This window comes from Atractosteus spatula, chromosome 1 (genome assembly GCF_055471065.1).
Source record: "Atractosteus spatula isolate fAtrSpa1 chromosome 1, fAtrSpa1.hap1, whole genome shotgun sequence".
Taxonomy (NCBI): domain Eukaryota; kingdom Metazoa; phylum Chordata; class Actinopteri; order Semionotiformes; family Lepisosteidae; genus Atractosteus; species Atractosteus spatula.
Genome location: NC_142706.1, coordinates 51,874,340 through 51,892,239, shown reverse-complemented (window position 1 = coordinate 51,892,239; position 17,900 = coordinate 51,874,340). Strand labels below are relative to the sequence as shown.

The 17,900-nt window shown below is 41.3% G+C and overlaps 1 protein-coding gene across 15 annotated transcripts in view; it reads right to left on the bottom strand.

Moving 5' to 3' along the window:
• Nucleotides 1-7,538: 7,538 nt before the first annotated feature.
• The window catches only part of gab1 (GRB2-associated binding protein 1), a 93,814-nt gene continuing 83,452 nt past the window's right edge, over nt 7,539-17,900 (bottom strand). For 7 of the 15 annotated variants that reach the window (XM_088910150.1, XM_088910059.1, XM_088910119.1 and 4 more), the window contains 5 exons: nt 17,164-17,253; nt 13,687-13,780; nt 12,856-12,982; nt 10,274-10,408; nt 7,539-9,490 (listed from right to left, as the gene is read on the bottom strand). In XM_088910150.1, coding sequence (XP_088766276.1) covers nt 9,332-9,490; nt 10,274-10,408; nt 12,856-12,982; nt 13,687-13,780; nt 17,164-17,253 — 605 coding nt within the window. In that variant the 3' untranslated portion in view covers nt 7,539-9,331. Of the gene's footprint in view, nt 9,491-10,273; nt 10,409-11,012; nt 11,089-12,855; nt 12,983-13,686; nt 13,781-17,163; nt 17,254-17,900 lie in introns of all 15 variants that reach the window. The other 8 variants (XM_088910158.1, XM_088910134.1, XM_088910111.1 and 5 more) reach the window with 5 other exon arrangements.

Below are 17,900 nucleotides of genomic sequence, written 5' to 3'. Positions count from 1 at the left end.
TATATTACTATAGTTTTAAGAACCATATTCCAACAGATTTTCCAAGTCTCTTCAAATCATCAACAGCTAAAGACCTTGGTAATATGCTAAATTAATTAAATTAGGATAATATGTAGCTTGATCATGGAAATAAATCTGAGGTAGATCAAAATCCCACAAGCAATGTGGCCCCCCAAGAGGAGAGTTTTGCCCTACTGATATAAGCAGAGATGTGCCACACTGATTCCAAAAATGTGCACTGAGGTTATCAATCTGCCATCATACAACACACCACTGATCATTTCTTCACTTCAGGAGGTGGTGTAAAAAATGTGTCATGGAATCAAAAATCAGAGCTAAGCTGATTAAGACATCGTTGTGCAACAACAGTGAGGCCTGGATGTGATTTTATTTGTAAAAATGAAATTGAAAACACTGGTACTTATCTAAATGACAAAGCTATTTTAATATTTTGTGGTTAGAATCAGCATTGATGAGTGCATTTCAAACCGTAATAAAAGTCAAATGTACACTGTAACCTGTAAAATTCCATATTCACATCACAAAATGGATGAAATTTCCAGGTATGCGCAGTGTGATCTGTATGCAGTACATGACATTAGTCATTACAGTGACTAGCGAGCAGAGAGGGCCACATCACGTCACAACCCATGGAAACTTGAATGCGAGTTTGCAACAACATGGTGATTTAGTGCTTTCACAAAGTTCACAATTTTATGCTTAATTTCAAATTTGTAAAAATATTTTTTACAACATCAATTAATTTATTTTGTTACTGAGATTTAATAACTGGTCTGAGAAATCAGGATTGTAGTTTGCCTTTAACATGTTGTATACAGTATATCCGCAACCCCCTGGCGTTGGACTGTCCCCAAGACCCCCCCCCCCCTTCACTCCAGGTTCACACTTTCCCACCATTTCCCTCTGTAAAACCAGGGAGCAATTCCCTCTTTTTCTCTTTCCCACCTCTGCGTCCAGAGTATGTCTCTCTTTCTGCCTTCTAGCCTGACCTGCTCCGTGAGTGGCATGCCTCGCTGTGATGAAAAGGGCAATAAAACTGCCAGTGAGTCTGAAAGTCATCTCCAGCCTGCGTAATGCTGCCGCTGAAACGAGAGCTTGTGTTGCATTGGTGTAAAGAGTGGGATGCTCTGCCCCGGGTTGTAGGCGAAACCTGGAACACAGCAGAACAACTGCTGCTCAGACAGAGCCAAAGCAAAGCAGCTGGGGGAGCAATGGACTGGCACAGATAAGGCATTTACGAGATTGCTCCTTTGTGCCTAGTGCAACAGAGGGTGACATCCAGCCCCGCTCCCATGTGCCACAGGGCCCTGCTGCCAGAGCTCCACAGAAGACGACGTCCAGCAGCACCCCAGCACATCACTGGGACGAGGCCCTCATCCGATCACTGGCTGTGGGACCAAAGAGTGGGTGCAGACCCACGAGTGGGCCACATAGGATGAGACAACCGGTGGCCCCCCCATGGACAGTGAGGCCCCCCCAGCTCCTGCTGTCATGCTTGCGCTTTCCAGAAAAGACAGGAAGGGAACGGAAGCCAGGCTCCAAAGAGTCCAAGAGAGGGTGTAGGCTACCCTGTGTCCTGCTAAACAAGACGACCAGATGTTTTCTCCGTCCCTCTGATAGCATGGGGAGACAGTCCGTGACGTCTTCCTCGGGCAGGCGAGGGCTGCGGGACAGCGGATCTGAGGACACTGCCTGGGCGGGGCGACAGGTGGGTGGGCCCGTGCAAGGTCTTTGAGCAGGGAAAGAAGAGACCGCGCCCCCGTGTCCACACACGCACTGACTGAGTTCTCTCTATGAAAGAAGACACCTCCAGAGATTGATCGTCCCAGAGCCATCTGATGAAGGGCAAGACCTCCCTGGTCACTGCACTCCAGTAGCCACTGGTGCTCCGGTCGTCCCCAGACCAGATCCCTGCTGCCCAAAAGACAGTCCAATTCCAGGATTTCAAATTTCCTTCTAGAAAACCATGGAGCAACCCCTGCTCTCCCCTTTTCACCTCTGTGTCCAGAGGATGTCTGCTCTTCCTCTGCCTTCCCAGCTCTACCTGCTCCGTGACCCGCTGTAATGAAAAGGATAGTAACACTGTCAGTGAGGCTGCAAGTCGTCTCCAGCCGAAACTGCCGAAACGGGAGTGTCTGTTGCAATACGCGAGAGGATACAACTCTTTAGCCTGTAATTAAAGGTTAGCCTGTCAGAATAGATAATAATCTATTAACTTAGATTAGCTGTGTTAGAAGGCAACAGTTCATGCGCAGTAAAAGATTTGTTTAGTGAAGTGAGGGAAACAATGTGTATCTAAATCCCACGAACAGCTGCTTAATACTATTCACAAAATCTGAAAAAGCTGAATTTGGGTTTGAAGTGGAAATGAAATGGTACTTGAAAACTTGGATTTATATGGGACTGCAACAGTATCTGCTGAAGAGGAGGCAGCTGCCAGTCATTCCACTCCCAGATAATTGACTGTTGATCTTCTCTCTATCAAAGTGCCTGCCGTCTCGGTAGCAGGGTGTGAGGTACCCAGTGAGCAGGCAAGCATTGCATACCTGGGAGCTCTGGTGAAAGTCTTCACAGGTGAGAGCACAGGACTTTCCGAACAGGCTGGAGAACAGACCTACGGTCTGAGAGAGCTGCAAGCACCACCAGATCAGGGTCTGTGATATTGAAAAGACCACAAGCCTGAAAGACCACTTAGAAAACCACTGGTGACATATCTTAGTGGCTGAAGATACTTTGATTGACACTCCGAACTGTGCCTCAGAACCTCCAAAGTGTTTCTAGCTTACAGAATGAAGGGCACTACGACTTTTAAATTTCAAACCTTGTCGGCTCCCGACCTCTGCTGTGCTCAGGCTGTAACAAGCAGCTCTCATCCTAAAGGATCCCATAGCACACTACATGAAAGAGGGGACCCACTTAGCCCACCACCACTCAGGAACAGAGCCCTGGTAGCCTCTGTGGGCCAGAAGCACCACTACACAGCACATCAGTCAGAACTGTGCAATTGATTTACCATTTGAACTGAGGGGATTCTGCAGGAAAGCCAGATTGTATAAGACAGTTGAATTTTTAGCCAGGATCCCAGAGTTAAAACCCCTTCTCTTTAAAACAGTTTAACATCACATCAGAAGATCCAGTGCCACTTTCTACAACCCGGTGTCCCTGGTCATCAAATTGAAACACTAATTACAAATTGTCCAGAGGGAAGAGTGCCACCTACTGACCATCTGCTAAATGGACCAGGCCCAGCCTTGCTGTTTTTGATCAGGTTACAGGGTGCTACTGTATCTCAGCGGCACGTCTGAACAGAGAAACCAAGCAGGACCAAAATTTCATTTAAGCAATTTCTGGGTGCAGATAATGTGAAGGGTTTGTGGAAAAACTTTGTGAAAATCTATAGACTTTTTATGGCACTTAAAGGAGTTGCTCATGAAATCTGCTAGGCAAAAGCTGTATAATTATGAAAATGTGACACTGCATCACTTTGGGTGACTAATGAACAGTTATTAGACTGTGTGTGATCCTCAGTAGCTCCAAAAGACATGCTCTGAAACTCTCAGAGCCCCAAGAGCAACAGAAGCAACTAAACAACAGCATTTGAGGACAACACCTGGCAGGAGTGCACACAATTACTGTAGCCAGTGTTTCAGAGTAGTGGATGGAAACCTGTGACCCACATTTGATGACTGGAGCATTTTCTCAGATGAGCCCGAAATAGAAAATAATCTAATTTAGAGATGACAGAAATGGTTCCACAGTGCCCAACCAAAATAAATATGTAAATAAATTATTAATTTGTAATTTCCTGTAAATTTGAGAGTGAAGTGCATTCTGCAGCCCCTGATGCCTCCAGATGGGTTGGGTCTTTTCAGCAGCTTTTGGAAATACATTTTCCACCAGAATGAGGAGGGTGAGTTTTCTTATTAACTTATTCAATATCCTAAAAATAGTCCTGTCTTTTTTATATGTAGACACAGAAACACACATGCACTGCAGAGATTCTCCCTTTTTTCCCCTCTTTCCTTGGCAGTCACAGCGAGAGAAGGATGGGCAGGAGCAGCAGCCTCTGGATACTCCGGTTTATTGCCCTTGAAGATTGCAGGTGGGCGTGCAAGTCATGGAGACTGGCGAGGCACAGAGATAAGGAGAGAGAGAGAGCCATTGGCTGAAAGCACATAAGGACAAAAGAGACATGAGAGGAAACTTTCCCTGCCTGCTAGGGGATGGGGGTGGGGAGAGAAGGGAGTACTCCTGGCTGTGATGACAGGGTGAAGGTCAAGGAGCAGACCACAACACTTTTGCTTATTTGAACATTTGAGATAACAGTAAAGCATACAACAAGGCACACAGAACAACCATTAGCTATGTAAAGATAGAAAAACGATCATGTGTGTACAGGTACATAGAAACTAATGCCAGTTATTGAATGAGAAATCTACTGTGGCATTAAGTATTCCTGAGGCTGGAACATCCCAACAAGCTGCAGTAAACAGCTTCCAATTCTGCAGAAATTCCCTTAAAGTGCTTACAGGTCCTAAGGTCCTAGTGTTAAAGTTCTGTGCTCTGTAGGTTTTTAATTCTCTAACATGGCATTCTTTTGTGTTGATTTCTCGGTTTTGCATTATTTCACTGTTTGAGACTGCAGCAGACAGCCCTCTTCATGTTTATTGCCAGAAGCCATATCACCCTACAACTCATAACTGGCAAACCCTAAAGCTCAGCAGGTGTGAGCCTGGCCAGTACCTGGATGGGAGACCTGGGAAAAACCAAGGTTGCTGTAGGAAGAGGTATTAGAGGGGCCAGTAGGGGGGCACTCACCCTGTGGTCTGTGTGGGTCCTAATGCCCCAGTGTAATGATGGGAACACTATACTGCAAAAATATGGCATCCTCTGAATGAGATATAAAACCGAGGTCCTGACTCTCTGTGGTCATTAAAAATCCCAGGGTGTTTCATAAAAGTATTATTAATTGCAAGTTTTCATTGTCCTGTGTAGTGGAGTTCCTCTCACCAGGTCCAGCCAGCAACATGTGCCAATGAGAGCTGACTCAGCTGACTAGCAGAGGATCATTTCTCTTCAAAAGGAGGAAGCTGGAAGAGCAAACCATCATTTCTACCAAAAGCGTCAGCTTCACTCAGAGAGACTTTTATCATTGATAATATTCACATTGCTAACAAAACAAAGAAGAAACCAAAAAATTTGCTGCTGCAATTTCGACTAGAATCAGAACACATGAATTTGGCTCTGTCCACAATTATTCTGATACACATTATAATAATTTAAAAAACTAAACGTGCGACGGGTTGTGGAAAGTGGCAAGAAGATTAGGATCATCATGCTTGTTTTTCTTGTCTACAACATATTGATATATGGATTTGTCCAGCTATTGCCTAAAAGGTTTTAGCTATTGAATGAGTTTAATAGCATGACAGGCTCATTACTTCTAGAACTCCTCCAACCTTCATGTAAAGAACTATTTTCACTCTTGCATTAGTTTTTTTTTTAATTTAGAATTGCCAATTAAACACCCCATACGGAAGAACCACTGTGGTGTTTTTTCATGTCAGCTTAGTTACAAATCCCATCACTACACACAGAGGAGAATACTGTAGATGGAGGCCAGTACCTCCCATCAGCCCTCCTTCGAGTTTCTCTTCATTTAACAGGTTACAGGTACCATAGCCCCAGGCTGGAGGTTCAGCCTGGACTGGAACACGGGCGAGGGGCACCGACGGCGGGCGCCGTGTAGCAGACACCCGAGAGAGCCCTGGCCTATTCATCGTACCCTAGCCCCTGGGTAAGGCAAGAGCTGGTGCTCAGCCGAGTGGGAAGTGCTGTTTAAGGAATCCCAGTCGCAGTCAGCTCGTGACGTGACCCAGGCTCGAACCCGCGTTCATACAGCTCAACCTGTGCTTTGGTAAGCCGCTCGAGAGGCTTAAATTCCTCTTTGTTTCAGCATTGACCCTGAAGCACTCCACTGCTTTGAATATGCTAATCGCTTTAAGGATTTGGAATACAGTACCTGTATCATGTCCCATCGAGTCCTCACGAGTGAAAAGATTCAGTTTCTTCAACCTTTCAATGTAAGGGTTTTCAGTGCTGCAAACCTTAAGATGCTAACATGGCCACAAAAACGGTATGGGTGATTTTAAATGCCTAACTAGAGCAATGCAAAATTTTAACACTGCTCCATTTAATTCCTATCCGTTTCACACCATCATACATCCATATTCATTTTCTTACTATGGTGTCATGAGTCAAATGATGAGTCAACATAAGTGCCTAAACAATTTTCAAGTTCAAGACGATCAGTGCCACCCATTTTTAAATTTACAATATACAGTCTTCAAACCTGCATATACTTATCTAGATTAGATTTCATATCCCTAATGTCTGCCTGGAAATGAAGTGTCTAAGTGTTTCTCTACTGCCTTATATAATGTTTGGAACACCACTATCATTTTTGTATTCTCTGCACGTTAAACTAGATTTACAAATCTCAGCAAACAAAATGATTTAAATAAGGAAGAGCATGGAATCACCATTGCACTGTATAAATATCATCAATGGTTAACTTCTTCACTTACCACTTACTCTTTTTCTGCACACTCTCCAGTTCTTCAATCACATGCACAATTAAATTCATATTTTTGCAAAATTGGCTTAACAGTCCATACTGTATCAAGAGTTTCATTTCATATCAACTTGTGCACAGGAAGATTAAAGAGTGCCCTGATCCCTTGATTTCTAGAAAAGAACAATCACACATGAATATACAGATCATTTCTACCCATTACCCGAGTTTATTTTTGTTTCACAGGTATGAGTTCTTGAATTTCAGGATAACTTTTAATTTGAAGCAAGTCTCTACAAGTATTTTTCTTTAATTCTGCCATCTTGAACCTGGAATTTAAAAGAATTGCACATGTACACACTGTTTCGTGACTAACCAGTCTTCCCTCTGATGTAATTCCCTTGTTGTAATACAGTACTCTACAACAGACCAATTTCAACTGAACTATGATCAGATCACAGCAGTCTGACCACAGGAACAATCTAAAAAAACAGCAGAGAGATTGTTATTTCTGAACCAATCCCAGGGGAGATGAAGTTAGGCAATGCTGATGTTCTTTACCTGAATTAATTTAAAAGATGCAGTCTACTTTCAATGGAGAAAGTCAAAGTCTTTTGTCAGGGAATTTACTCAGTCACAACTAACAAGAACACTTGTGCAAGCTTCGACTTCCCTAGTTACAATGCATTAGGGCACAAGGGAAGACTTTTAATCTTCATTTTGTTGAATCTGTTCTTAAACAACAAAGACAAACTAAGCCTTTACCTTCACTACTTTCTGAAAACAGGTGTTTATGTACAGGTTAGGAGGCAAAAGTTAATTAAAATATTCTGCCCTGAGGTGCCCTTTATAAGATGCCTAACGGGTAAAGCAGTGTGATGTCCAGCCCATGATTTGAAAACAATTAATAATAGTGATTTTAATAATTTCTTTCTTTCAGGTGTTTAGAATGCATAACGGTCTTGTTTATTTACCTTAAAATGTACACTTGTCTTTTGATTTATTTAAAAAAGATACAAAGCATAAAGATTTGTTGTCCGTCATGTAACCAGTAAATTCTGCAGAAGAGGAGGAAAATTAAGCCACTTGGAAACAAATCTTCAGTTCATTATAGGCACAGTTCTCAAAGAGTACATGCTGGAATAATAGAGCAATTATGTACAGGAGAGCTAAGATTTTCAGGACAAAGCAAGACATACAGTATGTTTCTGCGTGTTCAAGGTTTAAGTACAGAGAAGTTAGTAAAGGTACTGTAATATATGTACAAACGGTAAGATAAGTATGTAAGTAGTTTAGGCAGATGTGTTTTTCTTATTTACACCAGACATCAACAATGTCTTCTAGATAAGGCAGTCCCAAAAGGGAAAAACTGTAAAGCAAATTAATAAAAAATAAATTAAAATGATTTAATAGGAAAAGAAAAGGTGTTAATCTTGAAAAAGTCACCTAGATAAAGGAATGAAGAATAAAAATAAATTGCTGATGCAAAAATAAAGTAACTTAAGAAGGCATCTTTTACAGCACATTTTCTGAGCATTAATAAACAGTTTACAGATCACAAAACTTATATCAATCAGTAGTGCATAGATTGCAGGATCACTACTGGTTATAAAAGAACACCTGACTACTTTAAAAAAATAAATTATAAATGGATAGCTGTATTAGTAATTATGAGTACCTGATCTTGTTTTCTTTAGAGTTTGATACCTTGCATAACTAACAGAAAGCTTAAAAACTTCCCATTAAAAAGCTGTCACAGTTATATCAATTCCATCATTTTCATAATTCAGATTATAAATCCGATACCACCATCTCAGTAGGTGCGGGATTCTTTCCTGCAGAATCCACACTTTACGTATACTGAATCTACTATGCGAAAGCTAAAGGACACTTTCAGTAATATAGATTATTTTAACTTGGACTACTCCCACTTTTGTCTGAGCAAATGGGATGCATTTATATGAAAGGAATAAGGAAGTGAAGAAATGTTATTTTTACACCTTTTAAGCAAAATTGCATTTTCTACAAAACAAGAAACTAATTCTGAATTTAAAGCTGCATTAGGAAGCAACTTTAAGGACATGAAGCAGGTAAGAATATTTGCAGCTGGATCCAACTGTGATGTCCTAGAATTTATCAGAAAACAGTGATTTTTGTGATTTTTTTTCATCCGCCCTCCTCCAACTTTGAACGTGACCTAGCCAAGTTTTTCTTGTAAAGAAGTGAATCTAAGAACCTCCCCTACAAAGAATAAGGGAAAGAAAGTGAATCAACCTGTGTACAAGTGTGTGCGAATGAGTGCGCATATTAAGATTTCAAGAAAAAAAAAAGGACAACTATAGCATCTGACAGAACAGTGAGTGGCCTTTTTAAAAAAAGAAACGTCAAGGAAAACACAATGAAGTGCCCACTGGTCCAAAAGTCCCCGGCTGCATTGGCATCTTTTCCAGCATGAAGAAAGCGGGCAGAGTTCTTCCACCGTGCTGTGACATGCCAACAGGAAGGCAGAGCTGGATGGGTTGTGTTCAGAACATTGAAGCAAAGAGCAGAGTTCAGATAGGCGGTACTGTAAACAAAATGCTGAAACTCTTTTTTTATTTCCTTTGTCTTTCACCAACGAGAGCCCATGCCTTAGTGTTCCTTTAAGCCTCTTTCCAGCAGTGCTGTTGTGCGGCAGCGGCAGTGTCCAGCCCGCAGTGGTCTTTGCACCGGCTCGTGGAAGGGGGGCGGCCGAAATCACTTGGCGCCTTTGGAAGGAGTTTCAGAATCTGTCGATTGCCTCCCATCGTTCCAGGCCTTCCGGGTGTCCTTTAACGCTTGCGTTCGCTGCTGATCCACCACCACGTAATCCACACGCTCATCCGACGCCGTGCTGCTCGTCCCGTTGCTCTTCTTCTAAACGAACAAGGAGAACGCGCTCATGACATCCGCACTCTCTTCTTAACTCAATTAGACACCCGCAGAATGTGCTTTCGGACAAGTCCGTCGCTCTTTTAAACAGCGACATTTTTTACCCATTTTGCCTTTATGTGAGAGTAACTGAGAATTAGAATTCTTAAATACAGGTCATCAGCTTACGCAGCGGTTATATTCCTTAACCTGCTAAGTAACCAAATTCTATGTGGCATTTTGATATTTTTACGGTGCAGTACAGTCATCCCTCAATTTAGGAACTTAATATATACTGCTCGTAAGGTGAAAATTTGTAAATCAAAAACATAATTCCTATAAGATCACATATTACATTCTCTAACCCTTTTATGGCAACCCCAGAGTTCCCTCCCAACACTTATATCAAGCCGAAAATATCAAGCACAGCTTTGCCTCAAAATAACTTAACATATAAACAAACCTAAACAATGCATCCAACACAAAACGAGCAGTGAAATGATATTAATCAATTAGAGGGGTATATCAGAAAGCAAGATTACACAGTTAGCCAGATAACGTTAGTGAATACGCTCACAGAAGTCTGGCTTTTTGGTTGAAGAAACAAGATCGTATCATATCTGATTAAACAACTAGAGTGTTACTTCCTCTAATTCCCCTGCTGCTATTTTAACAGGTAGGCGCAGCGAGATTTCCAGCTTGCCAACCAGAAGTGGGACGCTCCACCAGCTGCGCCACGTCCTCCTAACAGCAGAGTCAGACTGCACCCAGCACACTGGCAAGTCGTACCTTACGAGGGGGTGTTGATTTTCCTGGGTCCAGGTCTAAGTCCAAGTATTCCACCTGCTTGTCACCTTTCGGTTTCACCATCGGACTGCTGCCGCCATCTGTGTTCATTTGAGCCAGAAGTTTCATGTTCTGAGGCTGAAAGGGAAACATTACACACAAGACACACTCACTCAAAGTGTAAAGACTGAAATGTTCCAACAGTGTGAGAACTGCACAGCAAGCATGAGGACAGGAGAGACAAGTGCTAATATCTAAATGGTCTACAAAGGCAGTGTTAATTATAACAATGGCGTTTTAGGACAGAGATAAATGCAGCATAATTATTTTCTTGGACAAAAGAAAGCAACAGCATGCACTGAACTGCAAAGCAAAGAAGAAAGTGACCTAGTTTTCTTTGTCTCTGACTCTCGATCTATTGCCCAAATTTTTGCTCCTCCATTCTGGAATGCCCAGCAGTCATACTTCCCAGGCGAGAGCAATGAGGACTTAAATCACACGAACCCACTCTACCCACACCAGTCACATCCACTACATCTAACGATGGGATGTTACAAAGCTCAGCAGGCATTGCAGCAGATTGGCACGGCCAGTCAGTTCCAGGCAAACTTCCTCCTCTAACCAATGATAACCGCAGGCCCTCATTAAGCGGCACTCAACGGAACAGCAATTGGGCAAAGCTTTTTCAGCAATTAACGTCAACTCTTTTCTCTAAACTACTCTTCCAAGGCTCCCACCTCACCTCCTCTATCTCGTCAAGGTCTGACACTTCTCGCTTAACAGGGGTGATGGGGACAGTGCAGTAGAAGGACTCTTCTCTACAGAGCAGGGGGAGAGAGAGGAACAAGAGGGGGCAGTCAGAATGGAACTGAAGAAAAAAAAAGCGCAAAGGGAAAAGAGCAGCTGGAACAAGAAAGGAAAACCGCCAACGGATGAAAAAAAGGCAGCAGAAGGACGTCCAAGTAAAAAGGAAGGGTAACGCTGTTCAAAAGGAATACATGAGACCGGTAACAACTGGCCCTTTTCTTTGTCATCGTGTAAACACCGAAAAGTGAACTCAGAAATAACGTACTTGTCTGTGTTGCTTTGTGAGTGAAGCATAAATAAAAGGAGCAAAAGAACACAGCCCTGGCAGGTATAAAAACTCCTCTCCTGGCTCTCCTAGGCTTGGACTGCCAAGGAGAAATAAGCCATGAAACAAAAGTTTCAGAAAAAATGAAGCCACGTTGGAGATGTTTGCCTTATTAAACCTATATTTAAAGATACAAGAGAATTATTTACTGATGACAAGAAAAGGGTCCTTGATACCGGTGGGGGAATTGGCATAAGAGATGAAGTGCAAACATAACAATGGAAGAGAAGCAGTCTCCAGTGGTGCTCCAAGCAGAAAATAAGACTAAAAAAAGCTGGAAAAAAAGAAGAAGTGAGGAGTCCTTCTGGCCAGTCCTTTTCAACTGCCTATGATGGGGCTCTTCCTACTGAACGCGTCCTCATTCACATTGAGAAATCACACATAGCTGAGGGATCTTCCTTAGCACAGAGGACCAACTACCAATAAAATCAAAAGGAAAGGTGACTCCTAATATGCTGCAGGCTAGATTTGAAATGTATCCTAGTTTAGTTCAGTTTGATTGGTTATACTAACAGAGGGAAAGCTGGATTTCAGCTGCTGGGTTTACCTTATAATTTACATTATGCTATTTCCTTATGGCAAAGTGAAAGGAATGCATACACAGAAACTCTGAGATACAAACTATTAATAACAGTTATAATGATAAGGTTAATTTTCACAATGTGTATTTAAAGGTTCATATACCATTTATCTATCAACATCATTTAAAAAGCCTCTTTTACTTTAGAATCCCCAACTAAGTTGGTCCTATCATTTTCTAAAGATTAGCATTCTGGAGGGCAATTTTAAACAACCAGGAGCACACATGATCATCCCAGAAGATCCAAACTACGTCGTAGAACATCCTTCTATTCAGTAGTTGAGCAAAGATCAAACGAAGATCTGTACTCTGTTGACATTGCTCTTTCTTGAGAATGTATATTTTTCTACATGGCTATAAATTTAGATGTGCTGCATCTGTGCTGCCTGCCTTTGCTGTCACATTGTCAAGGCTCTCTGCGATCTGGTCTTTCAGAAAGATTACATTTATTTCACCCCTGATCTGAAGTCAATATTATGCAGACAAGCATGAGCCCTTTATGAGAGGATGCGGACCACTAATTTATACAGAAGGTCACAGAACATAATTCATTACAGTCCAAGACAAGGTCTGTGAACAACAAACAAAGGCCAAATTCAGTGATGTCACTATCAGCTACCAACCTAGCACACTGCAAGCCGGCAGGGTACGAACCTGCCCTGAACAGGAGGCAGATTTCTATCCCAGACAAGAGGTGCATGAATTTCAAGAAGGTGAGCAAGATAAAAATAAAGGCATAGTCTTCGACAGAAAGCACGATGGCAGGGACATGTCAGATGGTACAGGAAAATAAACTGTTTGTCGACTACAATGGCACAGTGAAAAAAAAAATGTGAAAAGAGGAACAGTAGACTTGGAGCTGAGTTTACATACTGGTTCGTCTGCAGGCATGCTAGAGACCATGGGTACATAATTCTCGTCACTGTCGTCGTGGGAGTCAGTGCTGGAGGCGGTGCTCTGCACTGACGGGGGTCTCGGAGGCATAGGGAACCTGGTGGGACTGATTAGCAGGACACGTCTTACAGACCACACTTAAAGCACAAAGATCACCTGCAACATTGAAGTCATCACTGACAGACAGCGTGCTCAGAGTCTGAGACACTCCATCCTGGAGCTGATGTTTCAAAACCTTCATATCTCATGTAAAATAAAGCATGAACCCATGTCCTACATTGTGCAACATTTAAAACCATAGGGAATAAAACAGCCATGCGCTGACAGCAGTATTCTTAAATGATTTGTTCAAGACAGGTTAAGGCCACAAAGGTCCAGCAATTAATATGTCTTGTTTTTCTAAAGAGGGTGTATGTAATTTCTGCAGTCCTAAAAATGAGAATTTTCACATTAGATTTTTAGGCTACTGACAATAACTGGACGACCACTTAAGAGCAACACACAGCAATGTTATTACTTATGTCATGCATGACCACATTTACATGAATTTAAAAAGTCCCCGTGAAGTGCACCTTGAAAGCCCGGGGTGTGACAGAGCTAGACACACAATCTGAGGAAAGTTTAACGAATATGAATTTGACTTAAGAGTTTAAACAATTTGAATAATTAATTAAAAAAAATACTCAACTAAAAATGAAACACTGTGCCAATGGTCAGTCTTTGCTGGGGGAAAGTGTATCAGATAAGCCGATGGCACTGAATAGCTTCTCACAGTCTAGCTAAGCCGCAGGCTGCAAAGATGATACTTACTCCCGGGCGAAAGTCCTTGTCACAGGGGACCTGACTGGAGCCGGCAGCTCCTCCCACTCTGGCAATGGTTTTATTTCCAGAGGAGCTGGTTTCACTGGTGAAAGAAGACATGCGCTGTTACAGTGGGCTCAGGCTTCCAAACACGCTAGCCGACTTGTTATAAATCACGACAAAGAACTCGGCAATTTGAGGATATTTGACAGTTTAAAAAAAAATCTTTCTTTCTTTCCAGGACTGAACTACAGTACTCTGGAGTAAGTTGCCTGTTTTATGTTGTGTAAAAATTAAATGTAGCTGCATCTGGAAGACGGCTAGATGTGGAACTTTAAACCCACAGAGTTAAGTGTTGTATTTAACCCAGCAGAGGGCAGTAGACCCTTCATGTCGAGTGGTGGGAGAATTAGTGCTCTGATGTTGTTTAAATGAAAAATGTTTCAAAGAAGAAAGTTGACAAAATCAAAATAGGTAAATATGAAAGGGTCAAGCGTTTCCAGAAATGACACAGTGACTAAACTGCACATACACTTTTCACAAGGTTTATCAAAGAAGCAGGAGGCTTGAACTTTCAACTTTGCGCAGGTCAAAAAAACATGCATTCTACATAAACCTATCCAAACTAAATCAAACTTCCATCTGCCCTCCCCCGATCCATTCTTGATAACTGTCACCATACTGTATATCAACAGAAAAATGACTAGCTATATTGTGGCAGCATTTTGTACACCTTCACGTTCATTCATAGTTAAGTATTTCCTTTAACTCCCCTTACATTTATACTGATTGCCTTTCTGCTTTGCAGCTGGTGCTGAAATGCATCCAATTGCTGAAGCAGATGCAGGGAATACAAATGGCACAGCTGCTTCTCAAATGTGACTCATGTACAATCAGCTTGGTTTCGTTAAAAAAACATTTTGAAAGACGCCTGATTCAGATTTATTGTACTTTAAATGACCTAATTTGTTTACTGTTGCTGCTAAAAATGTTTAGTGTGAAGACCCAAATATATCCTGCTGTCATTCAAAATCAGAAATAAATGACTACAATCCAACTAATACATCCTTGCATTATCTGGGTTCTTTGTTTTAGCTTCTGATTTTTCAGTGGCTTATTCTCCTGGTATATTTCTTATAGTGTTTTCGTCTATAAAAGCACGCATTTCTTCAGCGCAAAGATGTGAGATCCAGAAGTTTGGGAATACAAAATAAAAGATTATGACCTCATCCTTGTATCTCGGTTGAAGTAAAATGGTCACAGGGACGTTTTTAAACTGATGGAGGGAGGCACAGAAAAATAATAGGCATTTAAAAAGGACATGAATAATGCTTACAATTTTTACTTTCTTCATGCCCCCCAATTCAGAAAGGCCAGGTCTTAATCAAAATATGTGCAATATACCAACAGGAAAAGACCTGAGAAAAAAGGCCTAAATGGCAAAATGTTTTCACACTCCCCTGCAGCAGAAACAAATCCTCAGGGCGATGACTGATATGCCTTTTTTATATTCACCCTGGCATGGACTGCCCATCTATACAGTCCCTGCAACTTCTGGTGAAAACAGTTGAATTTGTCACACCTATTCAATCACAGGTCAGTTCAAGAGCATAAAATAAGCCATTGAAAAATGAAAACAAAGATTCCCATTGTTTATGTGCTATGACATAATTATACAATTTTAATAGAAGAAATATAAATTCCCTATGGTGAAATCAGGCTTTAGGTTGTTGCCTGTGTCCAGGTGATGTCAGTATAAATTAATTTTTCAGTTTATTGGGAAAACGTTTGAGAGGACAGAACAGTCAGAGTGGGACAGTGCAGTGGATGGCAGGACACAGAAATCGGCACAGAGGAGGTATCCGTTCGTCTGCGTGTCAGAACAGAGAGCTGGAGTGGTACATCCTAAGGTGTGGCCAACTAAATAGGAAAAAGAAAAAATCCCAGGACTTATCACCCGTAACTGACAGACTGTTAATATGTACATTCTATCTTTAAATGACTAACATGCCATTGATCTCGATAAGAGATTGTCTGCAATTGTTACTGTTACAACTTTTGATATATTTATAAATTAAACATGCCGTTATTTTTGTGCACTTCACCATTTGTAATGTAGAACGATATGTTCTGAGATTTTTTCTCTGTCATGTATTTCATTGGTTGTCTCCTGCCCAGGGACTACAGATGTAAATTAGCTTTTTAGATAACTCTGGTGCAGCTTAAAAGCCGTTCACTGTCCCCGTTCAATAAACTAACTAAAGTATTGGCGAGTCTTCACTCTTCACAATAACCACAAGTACAGGATTAAGCACACACTATACTATGGCCCATCTTAAAATAGTGTGCGAGATGTTTTATGCAACTGTAAGCAGAAAAATTCTGGATTGTATTTAACATCATCCAAAATATCCTACATTAAAATTAAATACTCAGTGACACAGATGAGTAAACCGGTTCAGGGACTATCAATATAATTCTAAATATCTAGTCTTTGAAGTTTACGGTTTAAAAAACAGCAGAAGTGCATTAGAAGCTGTCTGTTTCCTTTTTCATCATTACATACAGTAGCAGTGTAGTATACCTATTATAACAGCTGTAATTTTAATTTGCTGTGCTAATGAAATCAAATCAGTGTACACCATTCAAACAGGGAAATACGTTGTCTCATTGTATTTAAGTACTTTAAAAAGTCCACAAACACAGCTAAGTTAAAAAATGAGCATGCTGCAACAATGGGTAAAATGTAAAAACTATTTAAGATATTGATGGGAAAGACGGAATCATAATCCATAATTCCCAACTGCCATTCTATCCTGGGCACTGGTTAGGCCCAACTTTCTGGACCAATAAAACAGCCTCCTCAAAGACGAGCAAGAAATATAGTGGTTTCTTTAGTTTTGAATTTAGTTTTTTCTTTCCAAAATTATGCAGGTTGGTGCTACACATTGGTGGTGGTGGAGGGGAGTCCACATTACCTGTAAAGTGCTTTGAGTGATTGTCCAGAAAGCGCTATGTAAGTGTAAGGAATTATTATTAAAAGTTTATTTTCTATTATAACACTCATGTGAGTAGTCATGTTATGTGCAAAACTCAGATACGTTATGAGATCCAATAAATAAGCTAATACACATGACACGCATTGTGAGGAACAGAATTTCTGTGTGCATGAATGCAAACATTTCCTAATATAGTGGCCACACCATTATATAATATTACAATTACCACAATTATATGACTAAAGAGGGCTTTTCTTCTTTTACATTTATCTTTTTCACTTGTGGTTTGAAGTATTTGCAAAAATATCAATAAAAATAGCAAAGACAAACATACATAGAGAAGGTTAGGAAATTACTGAATTCTAGCACTTAGAAATAATACAAACAATTTAATGCATGCTTTAGGTTTAATTGAGTTAAAGGCACTGGCAACACAGATAAGAAAAATGAAATGTCCTGTATTATCGGAGCTCTTTGCAGTACATACCCTTACGTCGTCTTGAGAATTCACCTACGGTTTGAGAATCTGTTCGCTCTAAACCAAACGGTTTAGCTCTTACTATTTTAGGGCTCTGACCTGATTGGTAAAAGAAGACTTTCTTGTTATAAATTTTTTGGAACATACAATGACTCTAAAGCCCCCTCCCCATGCAGAACCAGACAGAACAGTGTTCAGCTAAGCAGAGCTCCAGTCACACCCCCCCCGGCCCCCCCCGCAGCGCTCATGCTGATGCAGCGGCAGGTCACAGCTCCCCACAGGCATGCGTTTCAGTCCATGCAACACGCGCTCTGGCCAGCAACGGCTCCAGAAACTGCATTCAGAACGCTTCATATGTCATGAGAAAGGGAAACACCCAAAGCGCGATTTAAAAATAACACCAGTGAAATTAAATCTGGTAAAAAAACAAAAAGTAAACCACAGCCAGTCATTTGTGCATGTATCCCGAAATATTTTAAAAGCCAGCGATTTGGTTATTGGATTGAAACACATTTCCTAATCCCCCCCCCTGCCCCGCCACAAAAAAAGGGTCTTGTGAATCTAAATATTAATTAGAGCAAAAAAAGAAAAAACTGAAGAAAGCCACCTTCAACCAAAAGTAGCCACCACCCCCTCCCCAATTAGCTCAGCAGATCAACCGCACTTGCATGACATCCCACAGAAACAAGCAAGAAAGGCAGGAGGCAGCTTTGACTCAGCCCCCTCACATAGAACAGCTCAAGAAC